Source organism: Saccopteryx leptura, chromosome 4, assembly GCF_036850995.1.
Source record: "Saccopteryx leptura isolate mSacLep1 chromosome 4, mSacLep1_pri_phased_curated, whole genome shotgun sequence".
Lineage (NCBI taxonomy): Eukaryota > Metazoa > Chordata > Mammalia > Chiroptera > Emballonuridae > Saccopteryx > Saccopteryx leptura.
In genome coordinates, this window is record NC_089506.1 from 213,333,260 (window position 1) to 213,348,747 (window position 15,488).

The 15,488-nt window shown below is 55.1% G+C and overlaps 1 protein-coding gene across 4 annotated transcripts in view; it reads left to right on the forward strand.

Annotated features, from left to right (window-relative positions):
- The window catches only part of ABCA3 (ATP binding cassette subfamily A member 3), a 62,344-nt gene extending 56,604 nt beyond the window's left edge, over positions 1 to 5,740 (forward strand). For all 4 annotated transcript variants that reach the window (XM_066382848.1, XM_066382850.1, XM_066382849.1 and 1 more), the window contains 7 exons: positions 418 to 546; positions 650 to 844; positions 2,953 to 3,140; positions 3,542 to 3,712; positions 3,972 to 4,162; positions 4,314 to 4,387; positions 4,836 to 5,740. In XM_066382848.1, coding sequence (XP_066238945.1) covers positions 418 to 546; positions 650 to 844; positions 2,953 to 3,140; positions 3,542 to 3,712; positions 3,972 to 4,162; positions 4,314 to 4,387; positions 4,836 to 4,967 — 1,080 coding nt within the window. In that variant the 3' untranslated portion in view covers positions 4,968 to 5,740. The remainder of the gene's footprint in view (positions 1 to 417; positions 547 to 649; positions 845 to 2,952; positions 3,141 to 3,541; positions 3,713 to 3,971; positions 4,163 to 4,313; positions 4,388 to 4,835) is intronic.
- Positions 5,741 to 15,488: the final 9,748 nt, after the last annotated feature.

Here is a 15,488-nt window from a genome sequence, read left to right on the forward strand (position 1 = left end):
GGGGCAGTGCTGAGAGGCACCGTCGGGTATGACTCATACATCCCACAAACAAAACCTGCTGAGATGACATTGGATGCACAGATCAACCCAGAGCAAATTGGCTTCTCTAAATAATAAGGCTTCTTGCTCTGGTCAGATTGTTCGGTTGGCTCAAAGATCATCATCTCGAAGCGCAGAGGTTGCTGTCCACCAGTCTTGCATGGTCCTTGTTCCTCAGGCAGTTGGTGTCTGCTCTGTGTTCATTTCAGCCTCTCTGGCTCCCTGCCCCCACCCTGCCACTCTCCCTGTGAAAGGTCTGAGTCTGAGCAGGTAGGCTGGACTAGGAGAGCTGTCTCAGAGACCTCAGCCTCTTCTCCCATAGAAAAGGACCTCTGGGGCTGGAGCTCACGCCTCGTGGTCTTTTTCTGGAACAATTAGATGGGAATGAACACCCGTCCATCAGCACTTCCTGAGGACCAGGACGTGGCAGATGAGAGGAACCGCATCCTGGCCCCCAACCTGGACTCCGCACTGGACACACCTCTGGTCATCAAGGAGCTCTGCAAGGTAAGGCGGCTACACTCCGCTGGCACCTGATCTGCCCCCAGTGCCCAGCTGCCCAGAGGCTGGACCCCTGCCTCCCCGTCCATTCCTCTCTGGAACTTAACAGGTGTATGAGCAACAGATGCCCCTCTTTGCTGTGGACAAGATCTCCCTTGCAGTCCAGAAAGGAGAGTGCTTCGGGCTGCTGGGTTTCAACGGAGCCGGGAAAACCACCACTTTCAAAATGCTGACTGGGGAGGAGACCATCACTTCTGGGGACGCCTTCGTTGGTGGCTACAGCATCAGCTCAGATATCGGGAAGGTGGGTGCCACTGGGAAGGCGGGAAGAGGGGGCACCCTGGAGGCAGGGATGCAGCTCTTCTCTGGCTCAGGAAGTGGACAGCAGGATGAGGCAGTGTCTGTGAGCAGAGCCAAGCCAGGGATCGGGAAGAGAGAAAGGATAGGAAGATAAGAGCCTCCTAGGCTGGGAGGGCCCAGGCCCGGCTGAGGGGCCGAGACTGGGCCTCTCCCAGAAAAGCTGTCTCACTGGACCTGGTGGGCATGGTGCTCACAGCACGCTGCCCTGCTCAAAAGAATAGGCTCTCTCCAGTCTGTGCGCGGAGATTTACAGTAATGGTCCCCGGGGCTATTCGGACCAGCCATGCTCCGAGCATCAAAAGCCGGATAAACATCGATGACAATAACCGGGTAAATATGGTGGTAAGAATAAGGAGGTGCACACAGCATGGTGAGGAACTCGGACTGAAATCCAGGAGCCCTGAGAGGCACAGGGGGCCGCTGTGTTCTATGCAGTGGGCATGGGTGTAGGGGCCTTGCTGAATGAAGACAGCAGAAACAAAGGTCCAGGGCCCCATGCTAGGGTTGTAATAGACTTCCCCCACGTGGAGTTGAACTGCAAAGGCTGTCTCTCAGGGTAAGAATGAACCGGGCCACCCTCCTGCTCCCCTACCCCTGGGGATTGCCTGGCAGGTTCCCTGTGTGCTGAGCAGAGCAGGACAAGGAATGGAGAAGAGCCCGTGTCTGGGAGTGACCTCATTTCCTGAACTGGCAGCGGGGCCTGACTGCCGCTCACACCCGCTCTGGAGGAAGGCCTTTGTCCTGGGTTTCTAAGAACACCCCAAATAGTGTTTTAAGGCCTATGAGGAGTACACAACTAAACAAACAAAGCAGACAGTCCCTGGGGCTAGAATCTGCAGACACGAGGGTCCCACCACTTTAGAATATATAGTTTTTAAGATTTTATTTATTCATTTTGGGGAGAGGAGAGAAAGAGACAGAGAGGGGTCCCACCACTTTAGATTTGCAGTTGCCAGACCCAGATTATAAAAAGCTGTGTTTACTGTGTTTAAAGAAATAAACACACCTGAAAATATATGGAGGAAAGAGAAAACTATAGATGTAATCTAGAAAATGGAGAAAAGGGTGAGAAGTCCTGAGTACATTTAATCTGAGTTCCAGCAGGAAAGGAGAAAATGAGAGAAAGATAATCATTGACAAGGTAATAGCTAAAAATTCTCCCAGACTGAGTAAACACAAATGCTGGAAGCATAAGAACCCCAAGGACGATAAAGAAAAGAAACTCGGTCTTTGGAATCCACAGACTTCAGGCTTACCTGTCCCCAGACAGCTGCTGAAGGTGGGGGGGGGGGATAGCAGTAGCTGTGTGGCCTCCTGGCTCTGATTAGTGTGGCCATCTGACTAGGGGATGTCGCACTGCAAAGGCATTGCCCCCAAACCTCTGTCATTAGAGGGAGAAGAAAGAAAGTCCTAGCATATGTTAGATGTTTGTTAAATGTCCGATGAATGAATGAACAGATGATACGCCAAGAGATATTTTTGTGATGATCACTCTGTATAATCAATACATTCTTTTTTTTTTTTAAGTGAGAGACAGAGAGAGGGACAGACAGACAGGAAAGGAGAGAGATGAGAAACATCAAGTCTTTGTTGTGGGCCCTTAGTTGTTCACCAATTGCTTTCTCTTATGTGCCTTGGCCAGGGGTCAGGGGTGGCTCCAGCCAAACCATTGACCACTTGCTCAAGCTGGCAACCTCAGAGTTTCAAACCTGGGTCCTCTGCGTCCCAGGCTGACACTCTATCCACTGTGCCACCACCTTGTCAGGCTAATCAATACATTCTTGTACTAGCCTGCCCCCACACTGCCCATAGTAGACAAGGCTCTGGCCCATCTCTGAGCCCTCACAATTGGGCATTGAGGCCACTTGTGGCCTCCCTGAGCCGGCCAGGCCGCTCCTGTGTCCCTGCTGAAGTGCTGCTTGTAAGCTTTGGCTGTGGTCAGCGCCAGGGCCTGTGTACTGGCTGAGGGACCACCCTGCACAGATTGTCTAAGAGAAACCTCGAGGAGCCTCCCTCTGCCCTGTTACCTCCCTGGCTGTTTTCCAACCCAAGGTGCGACAGCGGATTGGCTACTGCCCCCAGTTTGATGCCTTGCTGGACCACATGACGGGCTGGGAGACACTGGTCATGTATGCCCGGCTTCGGGGCATCCCCGAGCGCCACATCAGTGCCTGTGTGGAGAACACACTTCGGGGCCTGCTCCTGGAGCCACATGCCAACAAGCTGGTCAGGAATTACAGGTGCATTTGTGTCTCAGTCCCTCCCCCACCCCGTGACTTGACGACCCACGAGTCTTCCCGGGATAGTCAGTGTCTCCCTCCCCTTAGACAGCCACACAGGTTGGGAGCTGCAGCTCCCAGGTGAGAGGGGCTTCTGTCAGTTCCCACCTCCTGGAGGTAAGGCCAGCCTCAGGTCATGGCAGGAGCCCCCTAGGTGCATAGACGGTGTTACTGCTCCATGTGGGGGTGGGAATGACCCACCCGTGCACACAGCGTTCTCGGGGGCCTCCAGCTCTCTGAGGTGAGAGCTCTCCGGGCACACTCCCTTGTTCCTCTTCACCTGGGCCCTGTCATCTGTTGGGACTTGAGGATGCCATGCTAGTAATCAGCCTTGTCCTCTCCTGCATCCCTTATCACCCCAGCGGTGGCAACAAGCGGAAGCTGAGCACCGGCATTGCCCTGCTTGGAGAGCCTGCGGTCATCTTCCTGGATGAGCCATCCACTGGCATGGACCCGGTGGCCCGGCGCCTGCTCTGGGACACCGTGGCGAGGGCTCGTGAATCTGGGAAGGCCATCGTCATTACCTCCCATAGGTAGAGCCAGGGTCTCTGTGGGCCAGTAGAGGAGCCACAGTGGGGGCTATGGGAGGGCTGGGCTGGGTGGAGAGAGAGAGCTCTGACATTGGCTGGCACAGAATCCATGAGGAGTATCCCCAGGCTTTGGTACATGGCCACACTCTGAGCACGAGAGTCACAAACAGCCTGATATGGTGTTGACCCTTCCCAACTACACAGAGAGGGTGGGTGTCGGCATACCCCAGCCCTGTGTCAGGCCTCCACACCCTCTCCCCAGCATGGACGAATGTGAGGCCTTGTGCACCCGGCTGGCCATCATGGTGCAGGGTCAGTTCAAGTGCCTGGGCAGCCCGCAGCACCTCAAGAGCAAGTTTGGCAGTGGTTACTCCCTGCGGGCCAAGGTGAGGAGTGACGGGCAGCAGGAGGCGCTGCAGGAGTTCAAAGCATTTGTGGACCTGACCTTTCCAGGTGTGTGACACTGCACAGAGGACATCTGAGCCTTGCCTCTACCAAGTCCCACATCCCTGACCCCTGGGACAGTCTGTGATTCTGTGGGCCCAGGCCACGGCCCCCAGGCCCTCGGCCCAGCCTTCATGAGAACAGTCTCTCCTTTGTGCAGGAAGCGTTCTGGAGGATGAGCACCAAGGGATGGTCCATTACCACCTGCCTGGTGATGACCTCAGTTGGGCAAAGGTGAGCAGGGGCCTCAGCGGGGGCTGGGGAAGTTTCCTCCAGCAGTCACTCCTTCTGCGGTGGTTCCAGGCTTTTTCCAAGGAGGAATCACTTGTAGTTTCTGTTCTAGCACTCTAATATCTATTAGGTTTGGGAGTTTACACCTGAAATATTTGGGTTGGAAAACGGTGCAAAAGAGGAAACTTGTTCCGAGAGGGAGTACAGCTTGCCATACTCTGCACTGAGTCAGGAGGAAAGCCAGCGCCCAGGCCTGCTCACCTAGCACAGCCCGCCTCCCTCTGAGCTCTCAGCTCACCCTGCAAGGCCGACTCCCTGTGGGTGCTCTGGGGGCTGGACTGAGCAGGGGTAGACTCTGCGGCCATACCGCCCCTTACGGCCACAGGACTCTCAGACCAGCCAAGCGGCCAGGCCCTGGGCTTGTTAACAGCAACTTGTCTGCTTCCCAAAGGTCTTTGGTATCCTGGAGAAGGCCAAGGAGAAGTATGGAGTGGACGACTACTCTGTGAGCCAGATCTCGCTGGAGCAAGTCTTCCTGAGCTTCGCCCACCTGCAGCCCCCCGCCGAGGGTGAGGGGCCATGAGGAGCCCGACCGCGGTGGGATGAGTGGAAGCCCAGGTGGACATGCTCTCCGAGTTCATCTTACCCTGCACTTTTATTTCTAATCACTGTTTTCTATGATGGATATGAAAATCAAGGCACAATATAGACTGGGTATATTAGTGCCTTCAAGCCGGGAATCAGCATGCGAATACCCACGTCTAAGGTGGTCACCAAACCCTACTCCCAGAACTCAAGATCCCAACCAGGAGAGGGTCTGGCAGTTTGTGTGGGCAAGCTGCAGGGTCTTCGGGGAGAGCTATCCAGGGAGGGGCCCCAGCTGACCCAAAGAGCGAATTTCCCTACGAGCTCATGAGCACTCAGTGACATCTCCGTGTTCCCACGTGGCACAGAACTTCTGTGGGAGTGAAATGGGAAACTGGAGGGACAGTTGGCAGCAGGGTTTGCCAGGCTGCCCAGAATGGACAGAAAGGTCGCCTGTCACCATCCATGAGGGAAACGCCGGCTGTGATTGGGCACTGAGGTCTTGGCTTCCAGTATAGCTGGGGGCATCCTGAGAGTCCCTGCTCCTCAGAGGGTGAACACTACACTGGACAGAGCTGACCCTTCATCCAGTGCCATCCCACCAGCATCTTCCTGAACCGGCCAGTGCAGGGAGGGAAGGCAGCCCTCCATTCCAGACCCTGGCCTCTGAAGCACCACCAGCCGAGGCCAGTCAGGGACTGAGCTGCCAGCTATGGAAGATGCACCAAACATATGGTGCTTGGTGTCCAGAAAATAAAGGCTGGAAGGGAACATGTCCACAGTCTGTAAGTCACACACAAGATGGGGGTCACAGGCCCAGTCACTCTGTTCTAACACAAGCCTTCTGTGTCAAGCTTCAGGTAAACAAGAGCTCCTTTCCTCCAGCATGTCATAAACTTATAGAACTGTCATGAGGTGAAGGAATAAGCAAAACACAAGTGCAAAAGCAAGACATATAAACGGCCAAGTGACAGATGTTTGTCTACAGCGAGGAAAGAGCGGTGTAGGCTTGGTGTATAGGGTGCAGGGGTGGGCAGGAGGCCTCTGGCTCCAGGGCCACTCATGGGCTTTAAGCCATTTTCCAGAAAATTCTTCAGCATCAGCTCCCTTTTTGTGTACTATTTATTTCTTTGTTTTCTAAATGTCCATGATTTGAATCTGTGCCTTTTACATCCCGTTAGATTTTATAGTTTGAGGAAGGACTTGTTTTCATCACTTTGGTTCATTTGGGTCAGTTTCAACTTTGCACTTTTATCAGTCTCTCAAAGTTTATAAACACCACAAATAGTTTCCAGTAGCTCTTTTATTCCCTTTAAAATTCTTCAAACTATCATCATTTAGTTCCACGTTATAAAAATTAAACTCAGGGATGGTTGCAGTCCTAAACATTGACCAAGAGACATCTAAGAGGTGGGCCTGAGATCTGTGGGCAGGAAGTGTGGTTGCTGAGAACACGTTGGGTGCGCAGGGTCAGGGAGGAGGGCAGAGGCCAGCACAGTGGGTGCGCGGGGTCAGGGAGGAGGGCAGAGGCCAGCACAGTGGGTGCGCGGGGTCAGGGAGGAGGGCAGAGGCCAGCACAGTGGGTGCGCGGGGTCAGGGAGGAGGGCAGAGGCCAGCACAGTGGGTGCGCGGGGTCAGGGAGGAGGGCAGAGGCCAGCACAGTGGGTGCGCGGGGTCAGGGAGGAGGGCAGAGGCCAGCACAGTGGGTGCGCGGGGTCAGGGAGGAGGGCAGAGGCCAGCACAGTGGGTGCGCGGGGTCAGGGAGGAGGGCAGAGGCCAGCACAGTGGGTGCGCGGGGTCAGGGAGGAGGGCAGAGGCCAGCACAGTGGGTGCGCGGGGTCAGGGAGGAGGGCAGAGCCAGCAGTCTGGCCACATGTACACACTTGGCAGCCATACTGCAGGACTTCCTGGGCAGTTTTTAAGCCTGCATTAGAAATTTATCATATTTCTCCTTTGTTGCCACCAGAAAAGGGTGTGAAGAAAGGGGTTTACGGCTGAAGGGAGGTGTATGTGAGATGCATGTATGAAATCAGACTGCATCAGTTCAGGGAGAGGCGGGTTGGTTGATGGGAGATGAAGTGGAGAGATCAGTGTGAAGGAGATAGGCAGGATGAAAGTGGGAACTGTCTTGCTCAGAGATCATTCTTAGGAAGATGACCTGGCAGCCGTGGAAAGGATGATGCTGGCACAGCCCAGGCTGCAGCGTGGGGACCAGAGGGGAAGGTACACAGAACAGTCAGGGAGAGCCCAGAAGACCAAGAGGAGCCCGTGGTTGTACCCAAGCATGGAGCTTGGGCAACTGCAGGAAAGAAAGGACCCCAGCCAAGAGCAGGAAGGGGCACTGGTGTTAGGGTCCCCAAGTCATCTGCAAGATTGCTGGTCACCTGGCATGATGCTGAGTGTCCTCAAGGTGAAGTGGGGCCTCAGAAAACCCCTACACACTGTGCCCTGGCTGGTTTGAGCTGTAGCACCTCTAAGCCCAGGAAAGGGGTGTGGAAAGGAGCTGTGGACCCCCCAGCAGAAGAGTCAGCCTGTGTCATCCATCCTTCCATTCCTATCTCACTCTCCTCTAGACCTGTTTTTCAACTGCCAGTCCACAGACCACTGCTGGTCTGCCAGAAATCGTGTCGGTCCACAAAAGGCACTGGATAGACTATCATCTCCATATAACATCACGATGGTTAACTCTCTCATGGACCGGCCGTGGTTCCATGAACCAGCAGTTGAAAAACACTGCTCTAGACCTTCAGGCCCAGACAGTGCCTAGAGATGCTGGTTCCGAACGGCTGTCACATCTGGCAGGCACAGCCCTCCATGGGGCCTCCACTCCTGCCCTGCCCCCAGGAGACAAGGCATGCCTTCCCTGCCCTGTGTGGCCTGGTCCAGGGCTCTCTAAGAGCAGACAGCCATATCAGGGCTGAGAGCAAGGCCTAGAAAAGTCCTGCCCAGTCCAATGGTATGGCCCAGCTGAAATAGTGGATGCAGGGACTGTCCTTCAGCCTGACAGCTGCACCCAGAACTTCGAGAGGGCTCTAATAAGGGAAGGGGGAGAGACTCAACAGGGGGGCAGGGCTGAGGCCAAGCCTCTCCAATGCCTTCACTGTGAGGAAGGGCTGCCAGGCAGTAGGTCACAGGTCAAGGGGACCCCACTTTCCAGGCCACAAGAACAGCTCCTGCAGAATGAAGACTCTGCAACAGGCTTGCTGAGCACATCAGAAAACCCCAGGATGCAGTGATTTAGAAAAGACAGTTGATTTCTCTGCCAAGTACAAAGTCCAGAGAAGGCAGTCTAGGCATTCTGTCACCACCAAGGTCTCAGGGGGTCAGACTCCATCTGCCTGCTCCATCCAGGTGCAGGCCTCCCTCTTCAAGGCCACCTCTCAGGGTCCAAGGGCTGCTGAGTCTTCCAGATGGCATCATGAGAAAACAGAGGAAGAGCAAGAGGGCACAGCTCCTGGTGGCTGCCACACACTTCTGTTTCCACCTGGCTGCCCAAAATGCAGGCACCTGGCTACACCACATACAAAGAGCTGGGACTCGGATAAAACCAACACCAGCCTGATCAGGGCCCCCTGGCCTGGTCTCGCAAAGCAGCAGACAAGACTGAGGAGTGAGGCCCTGGCCGGTTGGCTCAGTGGTAGAGCGTCAGCCTGGTGTGCAGGAATCCCGGGTTCGATTCCCGGCCAGGGCACACAGGAGAAGCACCCATCTGCTTCTCCACCCCTCCCCCTCTCCTTCCTCTCTGTCTCTCTCTTCCCCTCCTGCAGCCAAGGCTCTATTGGAGCAAAGTTGGCCCGAGCGCTGAGGATGGCTCCATGGCCTCTGCCTCAGGCGCTAGAATGGCTCTGGATGCAACAGAGCGACACCCCAGAGGGGCGGAGCATCGCCCCCTGGCGGGCAGAGCGTCGCCCCCTGGTGGGCATGCTGGGTGGATCCTGGTCGGGCGCATGCGGGAGTCTGTCTGACTGCCTCCCCGTTTCCAGCTTCGGAAAAATGCAAAAAAAAACAAAAACAAAAACAAAAACAACAAAAAAAGACTGAGGAGTGAGCCAAGGCCAGCACCTGGAGGGGAGGGGAGACTGGAAGGCAGGTCCAAGAGTGGCCACAAGCTGTCTGGGGATGAGGAGAGAAGGTTCCAAAAGGCTGGCCTAAGGCTAGACTGCCAGCCAGGGCAGCTGATTCCTGCTGTTCCACCTGGGTGACAGCCAGCTGCTGTTCAGTTCACCTCTGGGGACCAGCAAACACTCATACGTGGTCCAGGACCTCTGGGACTTCCCAGTCCCACACAGATGGGTCAGTGTGAAGGTGAGTGCTTCCTACATTCATCCAGAGCCCACCCACTGCACTGAGGGACAGAGCTGCACCTGCAGACACAGGGACAGACATTCCTGGGTAAACGGCCTGGGCCCCAACCTGAACCTAGAGGGGCTAAGCTCCATCCACTCCTGCGTGACAGATACGGCCAATAGGTTCTAAGAGGTAACCCCAACATCAAAATTAGGGTTAGGCTGCTTACCCCATCTTGCGGCTGAGGCCAGCAGGTCAAGTGTGTGATGTCCCACTCTCCAGACACAAGGCTCCATTCCCTGAGCCCACGCTCATATCTGAACCCAAACCCCAAAATGCTCAAGCGCCTGCAACCTGTCTCCCTTCCCCAGTAGAGGACAGAACACTCTGTGAACCCTGCGTGAAAGGGGGCTCAGGGCAGGTGGGCCTGGAAGTTGCCAGAGAAAGGGCAACAAGATGGGGGTCCAGGCTCCCCAAGAGAGGCAGCCAGGAGGCAGGACAGCTCTGGGCTCTGGAGTCCCATCACCCCTGATGGGCTGAGCTGGTCTGGGCTTCAACCAGGCAGGTGGATGGGCTGAAACTATGGGGTCAGGCCAAGGGAGCGGGTGTCCGATAAACTCAATACACATTGCTGCCCAGGGCCCCCTATTGGGGCCTGGCCTACACCCTATACGTGCTGGCTTCAGATGCCTCCAAGGTCAAAGAAGCTCTAAATTGACAGACTGCAAAGCCCAAGGGAATGGAGGAGGGTTGGAGGCCTGGCCACAACAGCTCAGCTCCGGCTACCACCACTGCATGACCTGAGGCTTACCCTGTGCTGCAACACACTATACACCTGCTCTGCATCCAGCTCTGGCCAGGCCCCATCCTATTCCGTCACTGCCCCAAGGTGGGCAGCTCAGTTGTCACTATCTTTAACTTCGTTGGAGCAGACACAAACATGGAACTTTGGGCATTAAAACCAGCAGACTCCTTCCTCACCAGGCGGTGGCACAGAGGATAGAGCATCGGGACTGGGATGCCGAGGACCCAAGTTCGAGACCCCGAGGTCGCCAGCTTGAGTGTGGGCTCATTTGGTTTGAGCAAAGCTCACCAGCTTAGACCCAAGGTCGCTGGCTTAAGCAAGGGGTCACTCGGTCTGCTGAAGGCCCGCGGTCAAGGCACATATGCGAAAGCAATCAATGAACAGCTAAGGTGTCACAATGCTCAACGAGAAACTAATGATTGATGCTTCTCATCTCTCTGTTCCTGTCTGTCTGTCCCTGTCTATCCCTCTCTCTGTAAAAAAAAAAAAAAAAAAAAAAAACCAAAAAAAAAAACCCCCAGCAGGCTCCCAACCCACTACTTGGCCGACCCTGGTCATGCAGCGCCTCCTGAGAGAGTCCAGAGGTGCCTGCTGCCGGGGGGTGGGAAGGTGAGGGGGTGGAGTAGGGGAGCTCAGGACTTGATGCCCCCCCCACCTTGAAGACACTAACTGGGAAGGCCTCACTACAAATCTAGACCCTCATTGGCTAGCTGGCCCTTTCAGACCCAGCCTGGCCACAGAAGGACCAGCCAGCACTGGCTGGGTTCCTTCACAGGCTGCAGGCACCCACCTCCACAGACAGGAGCCAGACTTTGGCGATCTGCTCCCTCTTCTTTTTATTTTTTTGTATTTTTTTGTATTTTTTTCTGAATTTGGAAATGGGGAGGCAGTCACACAGACTCCCGCATGCGCCCGACTGGGATCCACCCGGCATGCTCACCAGGGGGCGTTGCTCTGTTGCAACCAGAGCCATTCTAGGGCCTGAGGCAGAGGCCATGGAGCCATCCTTAGCGCCCTGGCCAAGTTTGCTCCAATGGAGCCTTGGCTGTGGGAGGGGAAGAGAGAGACAGAGAGGAAGGAGAGGGGGAGGGGTGGAGAAGCAGATGGGCGCTTCTCCTATGTGCCCTGGCTGGGAATCAAACCTGGGACTCCTGCACGCCAGGCCGACGCTCTACCACTGAGCCAACCAGCCAGGGCTGCCCCCTCTTCTACCTCCCTGACCCCACCCAAACCTGTCTTCCACCAGGCTGGGACACATCTGCTCTTGGCACAGACTACTAGCAATGAGTAGAAGTGCTTTTTTTTTTTGTATTTTTCCTAAGTGAGAAGCAAGGGGAGGTAGACAGGCTCCCGCATGCCCACCAGGGGGTGATGCTCAGCCCATCTGGGGTGTTGCACCACTGCAACAGGAGCCATTCTAGTGCCTGAGGCGGAGGCCATGGAGCCATCCTCAGCGCCCCGGGCCAACTTTGCTCCAATGGAGCCTTGGCTGTGGGAGAGGAAGAGATATATAGAGAGAAAGCAGAGGGGGAAGGGCGGAAAAGCAGACAGAAGCCTGACCTGTGGTGGCGCAGTGGATAAAGTGTCAACCTGGAAATGCTGAGGTCACCGGTTCGAAACCCTGGGTTTGCCTGGTCAAGGCACATATGGGAGTTGATACTTCCAGGTCCTCCCCACCTTCTCTCTCTGTCTCTCTCTCCTCTCTCTCTCCCTCTCCCTTTCTATCTCCTCTCTAAAATGAATAAATAAAATTTTAAAAAAAATTTAAAAAAAATCTCCTAAATTCTTTAAAAAAAAAAAAAGCAGACAGAGCCTCTCCTATGTGCCCTGGCTGGGAATCGAACCTGGGACATCCACACTCCAGGCTGATGCTCTACTGCTGAGCCAACTGGCCAGGAATTAGAAGTGTTTTTTGACATGGATTACAAGGGGGTCACAATGGCTGCTCAAAGCTCCTGGGTGGCTGGGTGGCCCAACCATGACCTCTAGAACCCTAGCTATCTGTGACCCTCTTGGTGTCTGGCTCACCAGCCTCCAAGGGCAGGCACTGAAGAGGTTATCAGGCCCACAGAGGGTTAAGGCAGAGGGAACATTCTACTCTGATGTGGGTATGCCCTCAAAGTGAGAGCAGCCCCACATTGTAAAAAGGTGGCCCTCAGCACTGGGAGGAAGGAGAGCGCAAGATACCTGTGGCTGGCTGCCAAATGCTCTGTCCACAGGATCCCTGCCCCACCCCATCTATCAAATCTGGACCAAAGACCTCCTGAGGGCCCCGAAGACCCCTGCTGCAGGACCTCAGCCCCCATGACCTCAGCATGCTGGCACTGGGGGCTGGGAAGGGGAAAGGCCAGGAATATAGAGTTTTATTTTCTCATGTTTCTTTCAAACACATCTGCTGATTCCCCAAATGGCAAAAGCCAAGATGCTGTAATGTCAAAGCTCACCTGCTAACACACTTGGGAACAAAAACCAGTAATACTGAGAAACAATTTTTTTTTTGTTGAAACACCTTAGCTGTTCATTGATTGCTTTCTCATATGTGCCTTGACCGTGGGGCTACAGCAGACCGAGTAACCCCTTGCTCAAGCCAGCAACCTGGGGTACAAGCTGGTGAGCTTTGCTCAAACTAATTGAGCCCACACTCAAGCTGGCAACCTTGGGGTCCTGAACCTGGGTTGTCCACATCCCAGTCTGATGCTCTATCCACTGCGCCACCACCTGGTCAGGCGAGAAACAAATTTGAATAAACTTGTAAGTGAATAAATCATGCTTTTAGATTTTATATAAAATGTTACACAATATAGAGATGATGTATTATAAAATTGTACACCTGAAACCTATAATTTTTTTTTTCCTTTTTCTGAAGCTGGAAACGGGGAGAGACAGTCAGACAGACTCCCGCATGCGCCCGACCCGGATCCACCCAGCACGCCCACCAGGGGGCGACACTCTGCCCACCAGGGGGCGTCGCTCTGTTGTGACCAGAGCCACTCTAGCGCCTGGGGCAGAGGCCAAGGAGCCATCCCCAGCGCCGGGGCCATCTTTGCTCCAATGGAGCCTCGCTGCGGGAGGGAAAGAGAGACAGAGAGGAAGGAGAGGGGGAGGGGTGGAGAAGCAAATGGGCGCTTTTCCTGTGTGCCCTGGCTGGGAATCGAACCCGGGACTTCTGCACACCAGGCCGACGCTCTACCACTGAGCCAACCGGCCAGGGCCGAAACCTATAATTTTATTAACCAATGTCACCCCAATAAACTCAATAAAAGGCGCTAATTTATTTTTAAAAAAGATAAGCCTCGCTGGGCAGTGGCACAGTGGATGGGGCATTGGACTGGAATGCAGAGGACCTGGGTTCGGAACTCCAAGGTCGCTGGCTTGAGCGCAGGCTTATCTGGTTTGGGCATAGTTTGCCAGCTTAAGCCCAGGGTTGCTGGCTTGAGCAAGGGGTCACTTGGTCTGCTGTGGCCCCCTGGTCAAGGCACATGTGGGGGAGCAGTCAATGAACAACTAGGGTGCTGCAGCAAGGAATTGATGCTTCTCATCTCTCTCCCTTCTTGTCTGTCCCTCTGTCACCAAAAGAAAAAAGATAAAATGTGTTATATGCATTTCAAATTATATTACTTTAGAGCATTAAGAAAAGCAGAGGGGGTGTTAGGCAAGCTGGTTATTTTCCCACCCTCCTCTGGTCATGGTGGGGGACAAGGACCTGCCCTCTCCCAACCAGGGTGTTAACGCTGCCCTGGGCAAAGGCTCTGGGTTCAGGCCCTTCAGGCACCTCCTGATGGTTGACCCAGGATGTGCGGGGCTCCAACATGCGGCCACAGCCTCCTCATAGATCTCCATGTGCTGCGGGCCTGGACCACCAAGACTACCCCATTGCAATGCTGACCCTCGGGCCTATTCATTGCTGCAGGACCAAGGCTGCCCTTACCCCTCCGTGCCTAGCCTTGGCCGATGTGAAAGTGAGGGACAGAATTTAACTTGCTCTAAATGTGTCCCCATCCTTACCATCACATCTAAATCCAAAGGGAGGAGGACATCCACTAACTCAGCCTGTGGACCCTCATTTGTCCCGGATTCCTCAGACACCCTTCAACACAGGGTGAAGTGTTAGGGGCACACTTAACATCCCTGGACCGGACCAAATGCACTGGAGGAGGCAAAGGTGTCACCATCATTGGCTGAGAACACCAAGTGGAACAAAGAGCAATGACTTGCAGAGGATGTCCGCTTCACCACCCATCCACCGCGAGTCACCAAGCCTTTCTTGCTGACATCTAATCCGTCTCTACGTCACATTGATTCCTTCCTCAAAAAAAAAAAAAAAAAAAAAAAGGCAGCTTGGATCTGTTCCCTTCTCCTTGCTGCACTCACCTATACAGACAACGTCTGGACTCGGGTGCACATTCCTTCCTCCCACTAATAGTCATGGCGCAAGGGCTGCTTGCCAGACCTGGAGGCGGGGGACTGGAGGAGAGCGATGGGGTTGGCACAGAGGCGAACAAAACCCAAAACCCTGGGCCCCTCAGAGCCGTTTTAGTTCATCAGCCCCGGCTGGCCGGGGCCTCTACACCCTCACCCCTCCTTCTGCCTTTTCCAGAAGGTTCTGACAGTGTCTCCCAGCCTGCACAGTCCACCGTACGGAATGAAGCCTCGGCCCGTATCTTGCACATCCTCCATGTCCCCTGCACCGGTGAACACCTTCCCCGCTCCGGCTTGCGAGCCGGAACACTGGCCTCCCTTCGCAGCTTCTAACGAGCCTCTTCGCCTTTGCATCTGCTGTTCCCTCTGTCCGCGCGCCCTTCCAGTCGGTTCTCAGCTGCGTGCCAGCTCCTCAGAGATGCCCTCCCTTCTGCACCATGTCTTCTCCCTTGCCCTTTTTGCACCTCGTTCGTTCTGGCCGCACTGATCTCAGTCTCGCACACCTGGTCGAGTTCCGCCAGGACAGAAGCGGGTCCACAGGGTCAATCCGCACACCACGCGCGGCTTTTAGCCGCAGGAACTCATCCCGCACCTGCCGGACCCGCGGATTCGCCTACTCCCTGCCCGGCCCTTAAGGTCGCACAGCGCCCGCGCGCCCCTCCTCAGCTACAGCCAGGCCGCACGCAGGGAGTTTAGCGCCCGGGAAGGTGCCAGGTCCGGTGCAAGCCCAATGCGCACGCGCACGAGAGGCGGGTTCCCGTTAACCACCTCGGCGCGGGTCCGTCAGCAGGCCATGCGGCGCGGCTAGGTCAACCCCAACACGTGGCCATGAGGGGGTGCAGCCTGCTCGGGCGGCACAAGACACCTCTATAGAAAGGGTGACAGAGTAACCACCCCAACGCGGCTCTCTACAAACAGCCTTGGTCTTTTAACACTCTGAGCATTCGCCTCTATTGGCTGAGGTGCTATACGTCATCGCTGCGCGCCGAACGGCGGAGTCTTCCCGCT